The 23273-nt window shown below is 30.6% G+C and overlaps 1 protein-coding gene across 1 annotated transcript; it reads right to left on the bottom strand.

Annotated features, from left to right (window-relative positions):
- Positions 1–1600: 1600 nt before the first annotated feature.
- On the bottom strand, positions 1601–22981 carry LOC143196330 (uncharacterized). Its single transcript, XM_076403996.1, has 7 exons — positions 22728–22981; positions 11013–11148; positions 10699–10828; positions 9386–9581; positions 6126–6269; positions 4133–4303; positions 1601–1869 (listed from the first exon to the last, which is right to left on the bottom strand). The coding sequence occupies exons 1-7, from the start codon at positions 22979–22981 to the stop codon at positions 1635–1637; spliced, it is 1266 nt and encodes a 421-aa protein (XP_076260111.1). The 3' UTR covers positions 1601–1634.
- Between the last annotated feature and the right edge of the window lie 292 nt (positions 22982–23273).

Here is a 23273-nt window from a genome sequence, read left to right as displayed (position 1 = left end):
GAGAGAGATTGTTGAAGAAAACTTGATATATCCACCGTATATACTGGACGCGACTAGCATCTTTTTCCAATTTCAGCGAAACTATCTTAATGGTGTAAAGCTGTCCTCAAAATAAGTGTGCGAAAATATCTTGGTAGTGTATATTCCCTGAGCCCAGAAATCTCAGAAGTTTTGCTGCGACGGTATTATACCGAAAAACTGGCAAAATGTTAACAATAAAAATAGTAAATAAAATGTTTTGATTTACTAAAAAAAAATTATTTTAACGAAATTAACACAATATTAAAATTCGGGTCCACTTTTGGATCCGAGCATGAGAATGATTCTTAATATTGTTTGATGCCCTGAATTTATATATTCAACTCAGAGCGTCAAGATTGGTTCTAGTTTTCGAGTTCGTGCATGGTGATAGCATTGCGCATTTTTAACCTTGTATTAAACATCATTTGGAACGTGTCTTAGTGCTGTGAATGTGTTTCGGAATGTGGCGATACAAATTATTTTTGTAACGTTTGTGAATGTAATTAATATGCGTAATTACAGTACTTTGATTTTAGCTGTAGTATACACTGACATACTATGGGTGCCGAAATTGATTTATAGTGCATGTAGAAAAAAGCTGTACAAGTGGTCACTTAGTGAAATATATATTTATAATTTTCTAACTAACCAATCATGTGGATTTTAGTACAATACCTACAATACAAACAAATAGTACAATACCACTGAAGAATTATCCCTTCTGTGACATATTCCTAACGTTTCACGTATGGATCACAATGCCAATTTGTCCAGGTGCAAATGTAAAATATTTTACGAACATCATCTCGGCGAGCAATGAAAGTGATTTTGTTGGGGAAGAAAAGCATTTAATTTATTAAAGAATAATTGTTATACCTGATATTCGAGAACTAATGGATGATGAAAAGCTTACAAAATATTTCAAGCCTAATGAAGCAACAGTATGGGCATCGTCTCAAAGTTGATTTGTTATAAAACTACCACACGATTGGAGCTATAAAGTCTCTCAAAATTCATTTTCTGCAATTACATCCTGATTTTTTCTTACAATACTTGAATGGCAAGAGCAACGAGTAAAGAGATCGATTTCACCAAGATATAGAAAATCGAAAGGCCATACATGAGGATCAGTTGCTATTCCAAGCAATATAAAAGCCTCGTTTAATTTCTGTTTATTTTTGATTTGGACTTTTTAATACAACAAATAGCCGTTAATGGTCATAAAATTGAAATAATGAATTTATTGAATTTTTCGAAAACTAGAACCAGTTTAAAAAAACGCGTTGATGATTTGTGTTGAGCCCCCAATTTGCCTTTTAAACATCTTTTGGTTGCTCAGATCTAAAACTGTGAACTAGTGTAATTAGAGACCGTTAGAATTAAAATCTATGGCATCATCTATACTTATGATCAAATGCTTACACCCATCTAATAATAATAGCATAATAACAGTTTAACAGTAAAAGGTAATTGAATTTCAAAATACAACCACTGCTGTATAACTATGAAATTGTCAAAAAAGTTTTCATTTGTTAATATATTAAATAATATATATATTAATATTTGTTTGATTTATTTTAATTACAGTGTAATAATAACATTTTAATATAATGTTACGTTAAGTTACTTAAAAATAAAATTGTTAAAAATAATTGATAATAATTAACATTATTTTTATGGCTACTTGATTTTCTTAACAGGTTTAGAACGCTCTTCATGAACTGTTTCCATCTATTTGATGTCGCATTTCTGTTGCTTTCGCTGTGTAATTTTAGTTTGTCTAGTACATCGCTCTTTATACATTTGCCTTTTCCTGATTTGTAATAATAGCCCCATTGACATATACACCTAAAAATATTAATATATTAAAAGAGTTATTAAGATCGTTTGAATATTTTAGCTCTGATAATTTTACTAATGTTTTTTTAATTAAACTTTATATATAATTAGAATATTGCTGAAACTTGATTTTTTCATGTGTCTTTTTAAAATTTTTGGTTAACGGGTCAAATAAATAAGTAAAAATTTGGATTTAGGTTAAGAACTATCCTCAAATTCACCAGGTACAATTGCTTCGACAAAAATATATGATATGGTTTATAAATTCGATTAAAAATGAAGCTAATGAACGTATGCCGTAAGTTGAAGTATAGTCGTTCAAATAAATATATTTTGTCTTAAAATTAGTTTATATCAGTTCAAATTAATATATAAGCTAAAACTCAATGAAGTTTACTCACTACAAGTTTACTTTGTTTATAAGAACGAATTTTGTAAATAAACACTCACACTCAGTATGATTACGTTTACATTTACCTAATTTATTCCAATAAACTGATATTTATCCATTAACCCGTAACATATTTCCGTGGGTATCAAATTCTACTACTGGGTATAAAGAGAATGCTAGTTCCCTGATGCATCTCAACAGGTATACAGAGTATCTTTTTTAGATATATACTGATAAATGATAAATTTCAACCACGTTTTTATATATTGATTGGCGCTCAAATAAAAAAAAAACTATAGTTAATATCCATAATTGTATCAAAAATATTTATACCCATGACGGAATTAGATGGTAAGGTCGGAATCTGAGCATATTTGTTCACAATTGCTATATTTCGTTCGCAGTTGCAGTGAACTCACGTCATCTTAACGTATGACATTTCACGTATTACAATTTATTTTATTTTATTTAAGAACATTTTAACATAAATAAAATAATGAAAGAAAATTGTTATAAAATATAATTTATTACACCCGATATACACTATAGTACTTCCAATTCATATATTATCGAAGGATTTAAACTACGGTTAATAAAAAAGCAACAATATTTTGTATTGAACATTGAAAATTGATCTGTTTTCTAAACTGCCTGGGGTATACCCTGGTTAAATCCATCTAATTAATAATTATGCATCTAAGTAATGTAGTTCATATTTTCCCTTCGTTTTCTTGTAATCAAATTATTTTGATATCCCTGTATTTATTCTTAATTTCTTCTTTTACACCCTGTGCATATTTTTCTTAGTAACTAAATGTTCATATATATTCTAAACAATTATACACAAACAATAAATAACATAAAGCACAACTAAATATTTCTTTTATATTTACTAAGCAAGAATTTCAAATTTTTCACTCCTTAACGTGGTGCCTTCAAAGCCTAATTTATGTCTTGCAAGCCATTCCTTAGTTATAGTTTTTGGAGACCACCTGTTGGGATCTTTTTGTTGGATTCCTGTTCCTAGCATGTAACATAATATACCTGCAGTTAATTACTAAAAAATATTATGAATGATAAAACCGAATCAAGTGTTATTCTATAATTTATCTTTTCCATCAACTTTTTTTGTCTTTACACTCTTATTCCACTTTGAAATACTTCTGTCTATACACAAATTGAAATAAAATGTTTACCTTAATTTTACCTTTTAACTTTGAAGTGATTAGATCTGTGTGGATACTTTCCATACTCTGTGACTACTCTCATAACAGTTATGTCTGAAATAATTGTATTATATTATGTTCATACTAGAAAACTACCCACCGTTTTTATTCATTTCATATATTAATCTTCAATAGAACTAATATTAAGACATGTAGACACTTTTTTATCGGAGAATACAAAATTATATTGTTTTTCTTGTTGATATATTTTAATTATAGCCCATACTAATGTTTGCAATATGTGCAACTGCAATACAAAAATAATTCCAATAAAAACCCCAGTAGCTTAATATTTAATAGTATCAATACTTATTCCGATATCGATTGACTATTTATTTGGCCTCGGGCATTTTCAACCAGAGTAATCACAAATATTAAGAGCGATTTTAAATTTATTAAAATAACGTTTGCTGGTGTATAAACTCTTATTATTACTAATGTTTTGAATAAATTTACAAACAGTTACATGTTCGATTGTATCAGCCAGCTTTGTATCTCTTTTTAACTAGAATAAAATGATAAGGAAAATATTGTCTGGTACTAAAACGAATTTATAAACAAAGAATATCGACATGTAGATATTTGATATAGAGTTCTTATATGTTTGCATATCATATATCGTTTTGTTATTTAAAATCTTTACTGTGGTGCTTACATAAAACTTCCTGGTAAATTCAAACAGGATTCTCCTTCCGCAGTACATTTCCGGCCCCTTGAGTCGTCGACGCACTCATCGATGTCGACGCAAATACCGTAAATAGAATTCCACGTGTATCCAGCGATCGAACATTGGCACGAGACGTTCCAACGGTTGAGGACCTGATCTCTACAAACAAGAAATACCATCGATTTATTTGAACGCGCCCTGTTTACATTTCAATTTAATTATATTCAATTACGTTTTGCTCTACAAAAATGGATGCCGCTTTGTTTGCATTTTAGCTGACATTGACTTTAAATCGATATAATCATAGAGGATAAAATTTTATTCTATATATCTTTTTCTGTTTTGCGAGGGTTATTATTTTAAGTCAAATAAAGAAAAGATAGTAATTTATTAACAAAATTTGCTTTGTTGCTTTTCGAAGTATTCTCCAGGAAAACTGATATATTCTTGTATGCGTTTAAACAAATTTTCTTAATATCGCTAAAGGAGATAAATAAACATTAGGAATTTTATAAAATCACACGTTTTATTAAAAATATATTGAATAAAATAAAATAATAAAATTATTATTAATATATGTTTAGCCTTTCTATTTTTAGAAAAATACTATGTGATAAGATTTGTGTACATCAAATCCAGCCAACACAGTTAAAACAAAGCACTTTTATTAAAAATATATTGAATAAAATAAAATAATAAAATTATTATTAATATATGTTTAGCCTTTCTATTTTTAGAAAAATACTATGTGATAAGATTTGTGTACATCAAATCCAGCCAACACAGTTAAAACAAAGCACTAGCACCATTTTATATGAAAGCAGTAAAATTTCCTAAATATGTTTAAATATCATCAACTATGATCGTTACTGCAGTTTTTGCTACTATTCTTGATTGACAAACCCTTTTAATGAATTTACTATATCCAAATTTTAGTCTAAAACGAATGGATGATCGTACTCTTCGGTTGAAAGAAGTGTCCAATCAATACATCATTATTTTTACAAAACTATAATTTATTTATCTATACTCCGATATAAAAATATACGCTTTCTTTTCCTTGTTAGTTACACCCGTCTACCTTCAGAGAAGTAACCATGTCTTGTTTATTTGATCCACGTCAAGTCATCATCAAGTATCATTCTCCACTATTCTTTCATTCTGGGGAAATCCTGTCTAATATCTACTTCTCTTATTCTAATTTACCTTTCTTTGACTTCATCGATTCACCGATCTCAACAAATTCTAGCAACAAAGTCAATATTAAAATATACCATGATTAAAATAAATGCCTAATTATTACAGTTTTTACTACTATTCGTGATAGACCCCTTGAATGAATTGATTTGATGTCGTTGAAAATATTCTTTTTTTTTTAAATTTGGCAGCTAAAATTCCCATTATAAATAAAATTGTTGCTGTTTGGATTTTACAACTTTTAAAAATTTAATCTTACATTCTGCACTTACCCTTGTTCTTCCATATTTTAAAACCAATGTATGTTAAACCACCAAGAATAACACAATAATTGAATTATTGTTCCATCGACTTGAAAATAATGTAGCGACATTAGAAAAGGAAAGCATTATAATTTATTCTTTTATATAGTTTATTCGATGCAATATAGTGCGCATGCGGCAAATTTGAAATTGTGTGCCATTAGTGCATGCTTATTTTAACCGATGTGTGATATTTCGAATTTTCAAAATTCATGTAAATTCATTATTTTGTTAGTTATGGTATATAAGAAATATCTAATGAATCATTTACTTTACTATCAACGTTAATACATTTAGATTTCTCGATATCATCCCTAATGAGATATAAAATAAAGAAAGCAAAGCATTTTTCACAAATCAATTATTGTAAAACTTCGTTCTGTAGTAGCATATCCACAAAAACAACCTAAATAAAAATAAATTCCATAAATAACCTTCGAACACATATACAAGTCGATTTTGCATTGAAAAAAATTGCTTACGTAAACTCAGTATTTTCGGATCTGTTAATGAGGCATTGCCTTTGTCCGAGGGGATTTTCGTTGAAGCAAGGATTTTCCTCGTCGTTCCAACATATTTCGACCTCACCCAGGTGCTTGTTAGCACAACAGGGGTCCGGACAAAAGCTACAAAATAAAGTTTACAGAATAAAAACGATTATATTGATACAACGGTGTCGAAACGATTTGCAATCAATAACCATTATACCGTATAAGAAAAACAAAATTATTATCAGGCGTTTTCAGGAGACATACATTATTGATAAGGTGAAATACATATTATTGTTGAGAGTAACATTTTTTATATTTTAAAGTCTCCTTTTTACCAACAAGGTTTTATCTGGGCTGAACTTATACTTTAATGTGGACTCCGAACCACGGTCCGCGGCATTAAGCCTATTAACTGGCGATTGAGCAACCTAGAAATTATACTAGACTAGCGGCCCGCTCCGACTTTGCACGGGCATAAAATATATATGCCTATGTCACTCAATGAAAACATGATTAAAATCGATCCAGTATTTTTGGTTCATTCATTACTGCCCTTGGCCTGCACGCATTAAATTTGGAGTAAAACAATTCCTCTTCCCCTATACTTACTATGAAGATTACCTGCTATCTTTGGAATATTTAAATTCATACAATTTTTATTACATTACACATTTTTAAACGCAAATTTTAAATTTGTAATATCTCCGAAAATATTTGTTTAATTTACATACTGTAAGGAACCATATTGATCTATATTAATTGCACACTGTATTTAAGGTACTTAATTCCACAAGGATTAATGCCGTATTGCTTAAAATAGCTTGGTAAATAAGCCATTTTCTCACGTAAAAAGTAAACAATAAAAATGGTTAATGTGGGTTATCCCTAAAAGATAAACATATACCATCGCGGACTTTTTTGTAGACCTTTTTATGGTGTACAATACTGTAGTACATTAATTTGATCTAACTCGTAGGGTTAGGCAGCGTTTTTGCTAATTGCTAAATAAGCCTAAAAAAATAGGTTAATTTACGACATCACGTTAGAAACCTCTAAAATTAGCAATGTTGCCTTAGTATATTATGCATGTATTATACATATAAACCTTCCTCTTGAATCACTCTATCTATTAAAAAAAAACCGCATCAAAATCCGTTGCGTAGTTTTAAAGATTTAAGCGCACATAGGGATATAGGGACAGAAAAGGCGACTTTGTTTTATACTATGTAGTGAAGACATCCGGTCTTACCACGCCTGGTTACTGGAGTGACTCAGACCACTTTCTTTGTCCGATTTTGTACGTTTGCCTAAGACAATCACAAACAAATTTACGACCATGCCCCAACAGTATTCGAACCCGCGACTATTGCAATAGTAGGTGGACCGTCCAGTTGCCTTTACCACTGAGCCAACGAAGCCGGCTAGAATAATCTTTATTTTAGTTATTTGGATTAATTTTTCGCCAAGTCAAAATCATCATTATTTTATACCGTTTAGATTAAATGTATTAGTGTTAGCAACCAGTGACTGAATATGAACCGAAAATTGTAATTAATTTTTCAGTCAAATGCACGCCTTGACTTTGAATGTAGAGAGAGGAAACGACGGAATTACTAATGATTATGTATTTTTCTCAACCATGTCATAAGTGAGACGGAAATTTATGTATTTATTCTCGTACTAATAATCATCGATCGTCGAAAGACCTAGAAAGTTGAAAAAATCAATTAAAAAATGGATCTAATCGTGCAAGATAAGATATTACATTAATAAATAAATGATATTGGTGTATAATGTTATTGCTGAACTGATGTGATGAAAAATCGAAAGTAGTTCTGTATAAGTTAGTCAGTTTGTTCTTTAAGCACTAACCATCTCATATGACATGTCGTAGAAGCGCTTTTGTAATTGTTTCTGTGGTGTGGTGGTTAGAACATTGAGCTCACGCGCGGAGGTCGATGATTCAATTCCCAACAGGGCAGCGCCTTTTTTATTCTAGTTGTATTTAGAACATTAGTCAAATCATCTAGCCTAGGTAGCGGACTCCAAGGCCTGAAACTTGCTTTATTTTCAATCATTGTGTCTTTATTCGTATTTTCCTCATACTGGCTGTACTTTTATTTGGGCTATCCATTGTAATACTTAACAAAATAACTGCATAGTTTATTGAGTAATTTGAAGTCAGTTCAATTTTTTTGTTAAGTTTTGTTTATAATGGCGCATACATTTTGCTGTATTATATGTAAGATTGATTCTTGCAGTTATATTATAAACAAAATATAAAACCACATATTTATATAGAAGCATTAATCGGCACATGACTTTCAAAATTACAAGTCGAAGCTAAAATTAGTTAGTACGTCAATTACAAAACATTCGATAGTTCCCAACGATACCATTTATAGATATTGGTAATATATAGATAAAAATCAGCTAGAAGGTGTTGCTTTTTATATTTTGCTAAGTGAAAAAAATGAAACGTGTTGCTTTGTTATAATTTATTTTAATTAATAGAACTATATATCTATTTAATATAATTATTTGTTAAAAATGATATATTAAAATTTCCCTAAAACTTGGACTGGTTTACAAATTGATGTTTAGAGATCCTTCGATATAATTAAACTTGTACTTAAATGTGATTTAAAGGATTTGAACGTTGAAGTGGAAATATCGTTATACACAAAAGGGGACTGATGATTCTTTAATCTCAAAAATATTGCTGCAGTAATAACAGAGTATAATCGAAATCATAGAGGTCCGACATGAAGTTATCGTGAGATAGCATCGAGTTGTCTTGAGATTAATATTGCCCAAACGTTAACATTTAAAGAAGGTTATAAGTCATTTTGTACTACATTTTATAAAATATTTGTGATACGTTTGTGAAGGTTTCGTTCACTCACTGCTCGGTAGATTTGATGTCGAGGACTGTGGTTCGAGGGCCACGTGGTAATTTGAAAAATTCTGAAAACCTTTTTAAAAATAGTAATAACAATAAAATTTTAGAAGAACCATCAGTTTGATGATTGCAAGTTTGAATGTATTTATTTTCGCAAAAAGGCAAAGCTTAGCAACCCGATATACTGGTAAAATGCCATTCAGAACCACATGACGTTATGCTTTCAAAAATAAAATACTAATAACGACGCTAACACAGTAACGCGTATCATAAATTTAAAACCGGGTTTTTGTTACGACTTTTGTAACTTTTATAGTTTTTTTTTTTAAATAATTACTTGTAAATATACCTATATTGGGCACAGGCAAAAGGTATACTGTCATCAGCTCGTGGATCTTCATTCATTGGTCCATAACTCATATCCATACAAAAAGCGTAATTATCACATCTTTCTCCCAAATGGGATAATTCTACTATTTCATTCATTGTATACCAGCACATATAATAACTCGCAGTGACTCGCCACTGATAACGTTCTAATGGACCTAGAAGATTTGTAATTTTATGTACCATACAGTTTCCAGTTAATATATAGGACAATCTATATAAGTTATATGTAAGAATTAGCGTTGAGAACTATCGACTGAAAAAAGTCGAAACAGTCTATAGTCGCAAAAGAGTCGAAGCAGTCGATAGTTAAAAACTAGCGACTCGAAATAGTAATTACTATTTTCAGTCAAATACACGGTTCGACTTTTTTTTCAATTCGTGATGTCAGACGAAGATGTACGAACCCTTTCCTGTATAAATTGTGAGAGAGGAAAGGACGGAGATAATTGGTAGAATAAGTGAGAAGGAGATGTAAAAATTCGAAATATTACGTATTATTGACATAAAAACAGTCAAAAATATTTTACTATTTATCATTCAGAATTTTTATCTTTTTACTCTATTACATTAACAATCTTTAAAAAAACCGTACCAAAATGTTATAATATTAATATACGATATATTGTTATTTACAAGCAAATTACCAAAAAAATCATAAAATTAAATAATATATATTACATATAAATCTACGTAAGCATAAATTGGGTACATTTTTTATCAAGGTCGCAGCTAGGACGACAGAGCGAGAACGTTAAAAATCAGTCGAATGAAACAAGTTGTACCAAAAATAGTGACTAAAAGTAGGACTGAAACAGTCTATAGTATATAGTAACAAAATCAGTCGGACCAAAAATAGCTACGGAAAACAGTCGACTGAAACAGTCACTGGTAAAAATTAGTAAAATCAGTCGAACCAAAAATAGCGAATGAAACAGTCTAAAAAACTAAGAAGTAGTCAATTACTAAACAGTCGATAGTCAATTTCAATTTATAGTTCCCGACACTAGTAAGGATGAAAACAAACTTTTACTCTGTATATACTGAAAGCTTCCGCATAAAGTAGGTCCCTCTTGACAGGGGGTACTTCAATATTAAAGAAGTTTAGAAATTTTGTTAAGCCTCTAGACGATTTGACATGTCAGCAATTGTATTAAAATCAACAACAATTGAGTTAGACATATAAACTTACAAATATTCCTTAATAGTTAAGCATTAAGTTAGTAAATTTTATAATGTTCTAAGTAATATCAAATGCTCTCGTTTATTACATACCTTCAAAGGGCGGTGCAATATTAAAATCCACCTTTAACGTTCTGCGACATTCCATATCAGCCAGACTGATTTCGTTGGAATTATTCATGTAATTCCACTTATTTTCCAGTGCCACAATAGTCGTGTCATCCTTGAAAGAGAAGGCATAAACAAAAGAAAATAAGTTTCACAATGACGGGATTTTTTCGGCGCGGAACAATCTCTTTTGGTCGTTGGCAGGAAATTGTAAAAAATGTTTTTTTTCTTGATGCTAGCGTGCATGAATTCGCGTTTTTTACATCGGGCCCGAACAAATCAAAATAAATGTTCTTTACCTGTCGTTTCAGGGCGGTCCCTTTTATTTTGCCTCTCAAGTAGTCGACGCAATCCGTGAATGAGTACTCGCAATTCATGCGAACCTCCCAGTGGAGTGATCTTAATGGAGGCTTAGCAAACTGTTTATAGTATGTTCTACAAAGAAAATAAGAGTCATTACAGCGTGTTATTAATGACCTAGGTTCCTTTATCAGTCTTCTTTGATATTTAAATGGTTATATCGAAATTTAGATAAAAAAATAGTGAACGCCCAGTGACTGAAATTCGACGACTTATTATTTTTCCCACATAATATATTAAAGAATATATAATATATATTTATATTATATTAATATATTATAATTTTAAAATGATATTTTATGCTACTAAAACTAGCTTGTACATTTGATTTTGAAAATAATACAAGAAATATATTTTTCTTATATATATATTTTAGAAAAAATTTTTAGAAATATATTTTAGAAATATATACATTTTTTTTGTTTCAACAATCAACAAAGTATTGATAAATTTAAATTACTACATACCACTGAATATTAAAGATTATCCTAAGATTGTTTTCTAAACTGTAATAACAACTTCAGAGCATCAAACATAAGTATATATTATCTTTCTTTACTTTTATGTTATAAATATAAATATGTAATAATAAATGAAGTAATGTGTTACATATTTCTCTCTTAAAACAAGGAATATACTAATGAAATAATTTTGAATTTGATATTTGGCTTTAGCTTGTGTATTAAAACAATAACAAATCGAATTAGATAATTTAGTTCTTACAATTTAGTCTACTTTTCGTTATATACATTTAAGGGATGTATTTAAAATAATTAAATGTACTACTAACGTAGATCTATAAAGTGAATAATTAATATAATTCATTTAAGGTTCAAAGAATAAAATGTCTTGTAGTTACGTATATTATTGCATTAATTCTTAAACTCCTTTATATTTATCAATGCTTTAAAATTACTGTTAATAATTCGTAATTTCTTTTATTTTGCTATGTCTACGTTTCCATCTATGAAAATTATGTAATTAATTTCATTTTAATTGATGCATATTTTCGTTACTTCATTTATGTATTCATATAATCTGTTTTCCACTTTTCTCACCTAAAATATAGGTTGAGAAACAACAAATACACCAGGTCGAATAAAAAATAATTTCTTTATATAAATTACTAAATAAGATTGAATATTTAAAACAGTAGCCGTATTTTTTCCTGTCAGTAGATATATTTTTTTATATATCATTTTGGATATTTTATGTAAATTTGGAATCTTACCCTTGCAGATAGCTCATCTTTAATTTGCCTTCATGGCTCTTGTTAATCTACTGCTTTCTACTTTGTCTATCAATACATGAGGAATTAAAACTGTATGAAGCCATTTATAATTGTTAATATTGCTTGGAACTTTCATTTTAACTCTGCGTGTATATTATTGTATTTGTTACCGATAATTCGATTCAAACAAAAAAATCCTTAAAACCATTAGAACTACCTCTAGTACAATGATATACTATATGTAGAATGATAACCATATTTATATCAGTTATTAAGCAAAACAATTTTTCTTAGCAGTTCTGTTTTCATCAGATATCAAATTAAATCAAAAGCTGCTTGCCAAATTGTAAATACCTTGCAGAGAAAGTAGACGGACCATTCTTGTTATTCTCGAATATTATTAATCTACGTTAGGGCTAAATTTTAGTATATGTCGGGTTTTGATTTCACAGCTATTGCTTCTTCCGAAAAAGTGGACACATTAATTTGTTGTCGCTACAAAATATGTAAAATGAAGCTTGACATGATCATACTATTCTTTATCGTTTTTACCCAAACTTGCCATAACTTTTTAATAGTTCTAGCAATACTGGACGAAAGTAATACAATATTTTAAACAACATTGCTCAAAATTAAATAACTTTGGTTAATAATGTTTCGACACATTCACAAATATAAAATGTAGGTATTTGTCTTACAATTTAAAATTCTCTGCCGGTATTTTGCGGCACAGCGCTGCTAGATTTCGATTTTAAAAATTACGCCAGCATGGTTGGTTTATGTACAACATAAATGATGAAAAATCTACAGTGATATAATGAAAATAGAGCCTTATTTAAAAATACATAAAATATTTTTTATGTATTTTTTGTCACCCGTCTGACGCCTATTCATGTTGTTTAATTTGGGCTTATATCGTTTTATTGGAATTACTATTTTTAAAGCATATTACACAAAAATATTGGACCCAAAAATGTTCCTCTTTATGAGATTTAAACCTGCCTAATTTCACATATTCATGTGTTTCTGTTTTCCTTATAAAGTTGATTCTAAAGGTTTATTGTATAAATATATATAAATAAGAAATTGTATTTAATTTATTCTGAAAAAATTCGATATATTTTCATAAAATATCTATACATCGATATATCGATATTTTTTCTGCATCCCTAGGATCTACTATTACAGTTTCAAGTGGAGAGGGTCTTGGGTTAGTCCAGGAGAGCCATTCACATTCGTTCTTCCGATACGGTATCACCATAATGCGAAAATGTTAAATGACGAAAGGAAATGACGGAATGAAGTGTTCTGATTAATATATGTTGGTAACCTCCTATTTTGTGTTAACAAAAATACTGCAAAAGTATTTAAATATAAATCTGCATATTGGTATTTATTCTTATATTTTCTACAGACTATTCGTTGTGGAAAGCAACAAAAAAGCTTAGAGATCCCAGCAGCATAACCCACCTATTAAAACAAACGAATATAATTGGGCGAGAAGCAATAAAGAGAAAGCCGACATTTTCTCAAAACACTTTAAAAATGTTTTTAAACCTTTCCAGTCTCAGCTACACAAACATGACGAAAACAAAATTACTAGCTTTCTAAATTCGCCATTTCAAATGGATTTACCGCACGAGAAATTAACGGTCAAAAAAGTTAAACAAACAATAATGAGAGAGACTAATATTAAAAAGCTCCTGGTTATGACTTAATTACTGGCAAAATTTTAAAAGAACTATCAGAAAAGGGTATAAAACTATTAACATTTATATTTAATGCTATGCTACAAGTTAATTACTTCCCTAGTATCTGGAAAGTAGCTAAAATATTAATGATTCTTAAACCAGGAAAAATACCAGAAGATGTGACCTCCTACCGACCTATAAGTTTATTACCGATAATCTCGAAAGTTTTCGAGAAATTATACATGAAAAAGATAAACTATATAATAGAAAAAAGAAAAATTATTCCAGAACATCAGTTTGGCTTTCGCAATAAGCATGGGACTATAGAACAAGTGCATAGACTTGTAGACAAAATAAACGCTGACCTAAATGCCAATAGATACTGTTCGGCTGCTTTTCTAGATATATCTCAGGCTTTTGACAAAGTATGGCATACGGGCTTGCAGGTTAAACTAAAGAAACTTCTCCCTCGTCCGTACTATCAGTTACTAAAATCGTATCTCACTGATAGACATTTTATTGTAAATTAAGGCGATGAACATACCGAATTAAATCCCATATATTCAGGAGTTCCGCAAGGTAGTGTACTAGGTTCAGTACTGTATCTTCTATATACGGCTGATCTACCCACTACAAAAATAACTACTTTGGCAACATATGCAGACGATACAGCAATCTTAGCATCCCATGAAGATCCAGTCACAGCTTCAATAAACTTACAAACCCACCTGGAGCAAATACAATTATGGTTGAAGACATGGCGCATTAAAGCCAATGAAACAATATCCACGCATATAACGTTTACCCTGCATAGAAGAACATGTCCACCAGTGAATATCAATCATCGTCAACTCACCCAAGCAGAGCATGTTAAATATCTTGGTATATGCACTTAGATCGACGCCTAACCTGGAAGAGGCACATACTCTCTAAACGGAAACGACTGGGACTAAAATTATATCAAATGTATTGGCTCATCGGGCGCAAATCCAAGTTATCATTAGATAACAAGGTATTGCTGTATGAGTCTATACTCAAGCCCATTTGGGCATATGGAATCCAACTATGGGGTACCGCTAGCAAATCTAATATATCCATCATTCAACGGTTTCAAAATAAGGTGTTGCGTGCCATTGTTCATGCTCCGTACTATATTTCAAATAAAGTGATACAACGCGGTATTCCTCTAGAACCTATAACGAGTGTAATTCAAGGTGTTTGTGTGAAGTACTTCGAAAGCGTGTCAGTGCATCCCAATGTACTCGCTAATCAGCTAAATATGCGACGTGATAATGAAGTGCGTAGACTAAAACGTTTAACACCAACTGATCTGATTACTGGACATATGTAGACTTTAGAATAAGCTTTAGAATAAGACTAATTAATTAAGATAATATTTTATACAGAAGATTGCTTAATGAAGTGATTTTCTACATGCTATGTACATATAATATAGACACAAGAAATACTTATTGCCAATAGGGTAGACTCACGAAGAGTAATAAAAAGAAATTCTTATATTTTGCTTGATAATGATGATGAAACTGATGAAACGGTTTGTTTGATTTTCTTAAGATTCTCTATATAGATCACCGGTCAATGTTACTATATTACTAAGTATTATTAATTGTTTTATGTGATGATAGATTAGCTAAGCGGTACCTTTTCGAAATAACTTTTTTATACTCGTTTTATCAAAATATTTTGTTTTAATTTTTCAAATATCACATTTTATGTTAAGCAAATCATTTCTAATTACCGTAAGTCTATTTTTATTTTACTTTAATTTAAATAATTTTGGTAAATTACTGTCTTTTGTAACAACCATACTATACCAATTATATTAATGAAAATATGTATTATTACAAAATATGTATTGTGATAAATTATCCCGAACCAGACAATGGTTCTGTCGTAAAATTACAATATTATGTAGCATCCAAAAAGGCCATTGATATAATTAATCTTTTGCGTGTATAAAGTTTTACCAATGAAACGAATTTGTACGAGGGTAGGCTACGATTATTGGAAATAGAAAAATGTAGTTAACCATGTAAAACAAAATGTTGTTTAACAAATAGCGCACAATTTTTGTTTTTAACGAGGGAATGTTTATGTTTAATCAAGAGGGTAGTGTTTGATAAATAAATAGCTTATTGAGTAAGCGCATGTTATAGAATTACATTTAGATAGATATATTTACGGTTTATATGTGACTTATAAAGTTTGTAAGAAGGCTGTTATACAGAGAAAAATGTAGAAAGCACTGCTACAGTGAATATCGAAATAATATAACAAATTATCCCCCAAACGATGGATCAAAATGAGTTTAAAATATTGTCAAGAAGATTAATATTGCATAAATATTTGTTATATAGCGAGATTGATACGGCCCTGGTTAATCTAAAATAACTGTTTTTAGTCTAACTTGCGAAATGTTGTGAATGTATAATTCAGAGAATATTTATTTATTTAGAAATATGATAACGGCAATATTCTTTCTATTCTTTCGAACTTTCAACATATATAACTTCATACCTTACTTATATTCGATGAATATTGCATATTGTATTTGAAGTTTGGACATGTTGATTTCCGAATGTTATTTTAATGGTAAAATTGTTATTGGTGATAAAACTTACATATTCTTATTTGATTTTCTTAATTGCCAAGAAGATGGAAGACGAGGACTGTCATCACAATTAAATGAGGAAAATAGAGCATAGCTATTTGATATTATATTAAAAGTAGCAGAACAATATTGTGTTCAGAATCATCAGGAATTTTATCAAACACGTTATACATATAACAGAAGAGATGGCTGTTCAATGTTTAGCTGGAAGTAAAACTACAGTTATTAAACATGCATGTGCTACGTGCCATATCACATGGGTTGAAAAGTCCCAGACGTAACAAAGAAGACGCGGTTTTATTGATTAAAAATCTTCATCAAAAGCCAGACAATTATTCCTACGCCGCTCTAACATTACAATACCACTTTTGTAAACAATTTATCTTTTGCCTCAAAATAGGCCTGGCACCAGTTGTTGCCCATTTAGACGATAATCGTTTTTGATTCCGGAGTGAGGTGATGAATACTTGTTTCATCCATTGTCACATATCGACGCAAAAATCCCAGTTTGTTGCGTTTAAGTATGACCAAACAGTATCATCAACACGTTCTTGTTTTTGGTCACCAGTGGGCAAACGCGGCACTTACATTGAACAGATCTTTCTCATAGTCAAGTGCTCATGCAATATATAAGACCAACACATTGTTTCATTGTTTTCAATTTCAGACATTATTTTGAAAACAACAAAAGTACTGACATAATAACTTACAAACTTATGAGTAGAATATTAGACATTCTAACAGCTTTCTTTTGTAGTTTAGTGTTAACTGAAAAAGTGCAAAATGCAATAAGACCAGCGCCATCTATGTATTAGGCCCGGGACTTTTAGCCCGTGTGTTAGAGAAACAATATAATTCAGCGCGATATCCCCCTGGAAACTATAACGAGTGTAATCCAATGTGCCATTGAAAAGTACTCTGAAAGAATGTCAGTGCACCGTAATGCAAAGATCAAACAATTAAATGTTCGCGATGTCAGTGAAGTGGAATTTTTAAAACATTCATTCTCCTTCGAGCTGAGATGCTTTTAGTGTAATACTAGTTCATAGGTTTGTACATTAGATGATTTACTGAAGCGTTCTTCTACATATCATGATATAACAATCGCAGTATCAAATATCATCAAATACTAATTGTCCATTGGACAGATTGTGTAATGCTAAGAGAATCATAATAAAAAATACTTGACACACGGTTTTGAAATGCTAATCCTGCATCATAATTTCAACGTGGTATTTTATGTAGTCATGAAAATGGAAAAAAATCAATAATTTAAAATATTTCGGTTATGTAGTATTTTATTGTTATTTTATGTAGCATTTTGATGTTGTAACAATTTTTCTGTCTCTTAAAGTCTTTTAAAGTGAAAAAAATAATATATAGCACCTAATAGTAATTCAGCGCTCAAATAGGCAATGTAGCATAATTAATTTTTGAAACAGAACAGCACATTAATCGAGACGAATGCAAATAAATGAGATACAAGCTCAAATATGTATGACCGATTGCGTTCGACATTGTTGTCTAGCCAACATATGTCTTTGCCTAAAATATTAAATAGCGGACATAACTGATACATAATCGATTGGCTTGATTATGCCTCTATTTGACAATCATTATTAAATGGGAGATATATGTATGGCAGCAGATTTATGATCATACCTCCGGATATATATGGAGACCGTATCCATTTTACGTGTGACGATAATAATATATATGTTTATTATTAATATTTTACGGTGGACTGTGGTGTAAAATAATGACTTCGAACTAGCTTAATTAGTTATGGAGATTTTAAAGGCCGTAATAGTTTTATTGCGGTTACAGTTGGCTTATATAACAATTAATTTATGGTTTTCTCGGGTTCGGGGTGACTGTGTTAGGGCTTGTTATTCTTTTATGGATGAGGATATACAGATTTAGTTCTACATTTTAACTGTCATAAGTTTATAAATTGATGATATTGATGTTATTATAATTGATGCAAAAGAAATTATTGATATAAAATGTATAAAAAATCGGTATTCATAAGTCATCATCATATATGACTGGTCTGCCCTCAGGGAGAGTGAATATTTTTGAGCCAATACGGTGTTTCGGGTGGCGCATATCTATGTGGCGAATTTGTATTATTTCTTACAATTATTTCTTTGTGTTATAACCAAGGTGTAAAGAACTTTTTGTTTTTCAATGTCAAAGATATGAAAATAATGATTTGACGACACATAGATGGCGCTAATAGAATTAAATTCATATGTTTTTTAGTTAGCCCTAACCCTCAAAAGATACGTGTTTAAATTTGACAGCTGTCGGATCATTAGTTTGTGAATTATAGCAAATTTTGTTACTGTGAAAAAAAAAATGGATAAAAAATAATTTCGTGTGTTTATAAAATGTTACTTTTTAAAGGGAAAAAATACAGTTGAAGCAAAAAACTTGGCTTGATGCCGAGTTTCCGGATACTGCCACAGGAAAATCAACTATCAAGAATTGGTATGCTAAGTTTAGATGTGGTGAAATGAGTACCGAAGACGATGAACGCAATGGACGCCCAAAAGAGGTCGTTACCAACAGAAATATTTAAGAAATGATTTTGAATGACCGTAAATTGAAATTTAATGAAATAGCAGACAGTCTAAAAATATTAACTGAACGTGTTCATCATATCATTCACGAATATTTGGGTACGAGAAAGCTCTGTGCAAAGTGGGTGCTGCACTTTTGACCAAAAACAATGCCGAGTTAATTATTCGGTTCAGTGTTTAAAGAAGATCAAGCATAATAAACCCGAGTTTTTGCATTAATTGAACAATGGATGAAACACGGCTCCATTGCTTCACCGCGAAGTCCAATCGACAGTCATCCGAGTGGACTGCACACGATGAACCCGCTTCAAAGCGTGGGAAAACGTAACAGTCGGTTGGCAAGGTTTTGGCATCTGTATTTTGGGATGCGCATGAAATAATTTTCATTGACTACCTTAAAAAAGGAATGACCATCAACAGCGACTATTACATAGCGTTATTGGGCTAAAGGACGAAATCGCCGAAAACGGGCGCTTTTGAAGAAAAAGAAAGTACTGCTTCGCCAAGACACAGTGTCACATGTCAGTAAAAACCATGGCAAAAATCCATGAATTGAGCTTCGAATTGCTTCCTCATCCACCATATTCTCCAGATCTGGCCCCTAGCGACTATTTCCTGATCCCAGATATCAAAAGAATGCTCACTGGGAAGAAATTTTCGTCGAATAAAAAGGTGATCACCGAAACTGAGGCCTATTTTGAAGCAAAGGACAATTCGTACTACAAAAATGGTATCGAAAACTTGGAGGGTGGCTATAATCACTGTGATACAATTTTATATTGTTGTTTTCACTAAAAATCCAGAATTTCCACTAAAAATATCCCAGACGTTTGGGAGATGATTGAAATTATCATGATCCCAAAACCTGGAAAATTGTTAAACATATCTCATTGTTACCAGTAATATCTAAGGTGCTTGAAAAACACACGCTGAAAATGATACAGAGAAAAAACCTAATACCTAAACATTGGTTTGGGTCTGGTAGCAAACATTGGATGAGTGATCAGAACAAAGAAATCAAGATAATCGCAAGGATATTAGTCAAGGTCGAAGTGTCATAATTCTTCAAACGAATCAAAACATTTATTTTTGTGTAGTTTAGTGTACTGAGTTGTATTTAATAGAAAAACAGTAGTGTTAATACATAAACATTATTACACCAGAGATTAAGAGAGGGCCGATGGGTCTTCGTAGATATATACCTAGATTTAAGTTAATGTAGAGACAAATTGTAAGCTGGTTGGCAACGACTAGTAACATTTAGCTGTTATGCACCATTAATGCACTTAATTTAGGTGTATGATATAAAGCAAGGGTGTAAAACATATCAGAGATATTCAAAAACTGCTGCGGAATAACTTGAGTTTCTCATTAAATAGTATCGCCGGTGATCACGTGTTCAGAGGCCAAACTTTATTATTATTAAAAAGTTGGCGTGACATCTACCGAATTTTAATTCCGGTCTTAATGCCTCGGGTGAGAGAGCGCGGTGCGTCGGCCTCCGAACTTTTCCAAGAACATTAAAGCACATATAAGCTTTTTTGCCGTTCGGCAATTTGAATTTTAAATGGTGCAAGATCGTTGCGTTTCAGGCCACGTCTCGCGTTTCGCAACTACGAGTCACTTGATCTCGACCGGGTTTCGTTTTTTCTTTGTACGATTTTCAATGGCAAAAAAACATTTAGAAAAATAAAAACCATTGTTAAGGACAATTTAAAATAATTAAAAAATCTTCTTTATATGAAAAAAAATTGTAAGGATAAATTTGGTTTTCACGTTTAGTTTATCAGAAAAATACGGCCACATTTTATTAGAAATACCTTTGTTTTTAGATAAATAAAACACAAACATTTAACAAAATAATATAATAACAAAAATAATATTTTTTTGCAATATACCCTACAAACAAATGTATTCCAATAAAACGAAAATAAAATAATGAGAAAAACCCTGCTTGTAGCAGTGTCTAAGAGTTTAGCTCGCCGACAATACATCATAGGATGGAATATCGCTGGGCTAGAAGTCTTTTTTCAAGTTTATAAAATAAAATAAAGGATAGTATTCGTTAGTGTTTCAAGTCGCTAAATAACGCGACTATAAATAAATAAAGAAATATATATTTAAACAAATTTTATGTTAGATTGTTACTTTCGATTATTCTCGTATTGTTGGAAAGAGTTATATTTTAGATTTTTCTGAGAGAATACAAATTAATATGTCCGCTTTATCGGAAGATATATACAGCTGTGAAAGAAAACTCGACTTATGTAAAGATTTTATCCCAACATATATTAACAAAATTCGAGAATCGTCTGCTTTCGTTGCTTACAAGATATTTAAATTTTTGAAATCAGCTTATGATTTAATTTCATTTATGGGAAAGAAATATTGTTCTTGCTTAATGACTATTATTAATTGATACGGTTCTGGAGACATAGTGTACAATTGAACTGGAGGTAATTATGATTGTAAATTTTTTTCTGTAAATTTTACTGGAATTAACTTCTGTTTAATTTCAGGTTTCATTAGTAAATCAATTTCTTAAAAAAGCACTAATCAAATATTGCTGGTAATAAATACCATAATGGCGAGTTGTTAGTTCCCACGTGGAGAACAATGCCATATTATTTAAAAACGTAAGTAAAGAAATTAATCCTTTAATTAACCTGATGTATTTATTATTTTTCTAATATATATATTAGGGGATAGATGAATGTAATGAAAATATGCAGAAGATAAAATGAAACTAACTACATAATTTGAATAGATGGAATACATAGGTCAAATACAAAAGTGTATGAATTATTAACAGTAAATTTCTAAATATTTTAAAGCATTGGATAAATATTAAGACGTTTAATGATTGTTGGAATAAGATATGTGACTGTATGACATTTTATTTTTTGAACCTTGTATCAATTAATTTGATTATAAGTCAAATATCAATTCCAAAACTGTTGTAACATATGTTACGTTTATAACATAAATGTCAAGAAAGATTATTTATACTGATATTTGATGCTCTGAATTTGTTACGTTTCTGAAATTAATCTTACCTATGATACTTTAATATACTCTTCAGTGTCGTAGTAATTTACAATTATTAATACTTTGTGAAATATCAAATATCTTCAACATCAAACAGATGGTCTTTGTATTGCCTTATATTGCTATTTGCCCTACCATTGAATGTACTCTTTTCACACGTTAGAAATCTATATTCTATCCTATTATATCCTTTTCGACTATCACCCATAGTGCAAAAATCGAGATTCGATAACTAATCGGTCTGCCTACAAACGATATAGAGTTCAATCATGGCGAATATTATTTTTAAGATTCCAAAATGTGGCTCTATATGGGCATTAGGACTAAATAAAGAAGTTATAAACAATACTAATATTGGAGATAAATACAGATTTATCTTCTATAGAGTTTATGCACCACGAAAAATTAAATCGTACAAGGAATTAAATTATGACATAAAATATGTGAACATATATTTTTTACATTACCTGGGTACATTAAGACCACTTCGATAGTATCTTCTATCATATTCATTGAATTTATGTGATCTAAGATAGTACGCTATGTTCTTAATTGCTTCTCGGGTTTTCTCAACATTTTCTTGATCCTTTTCTGTTGTTGTGGTGTTTGAAAATGAACTAGTGGAAGTATTATTTATATTGTTTTCATCAATATCTTGAGAAATGCAAATTATTGTGTAATTAATCAAAAGTAATATTATATTAACGTAGGATATTGACATAATTGACATAAAATGTCACCGTTTTATATATATTTTTACTTATTATAAGATTAATTAAAGTTGAGACATAAGGTATTTTTATTACACCTGAAATCCAGACTGCATACACTAGCTCCTACACCGGCATGGTAACGGTAATTGTTACTCACACTTATCTCAGCATAGGCTAGACTCTATAAGACAAAGGGAAGGAACGTGAAGAGAAAGGCAAAATTCCGTTTTAATTATAAAGAACTTACTAAGGTTGACTTCTTAAGCCCAAGAATGCTGTACCACCTTCTTGACGGAACAC

The sequence above is a fragment of the Rhynchophorus ferrugineus genome, unplaced genomic scaffold (genome assembly GCF_030347505.1).
Source record: "Rhynchophorus ferrugineus isolate W39M unplaced genomic scaffold, kcgeb_rfMv2 rfM4, whole genome shotgun sequence".
In the NCBI taxonomy this organism is placed as follows: domain Eukaryota; kingdom Metazoa; phylum Arthropoda; class Insecta; order Coleoptera; family Curculionidae; genus Rhynchophorus; species Rhynchophorus ferrugineus.
This window is presented reverse-complemented; position numbering and strand designations above follow the sequence as displayed.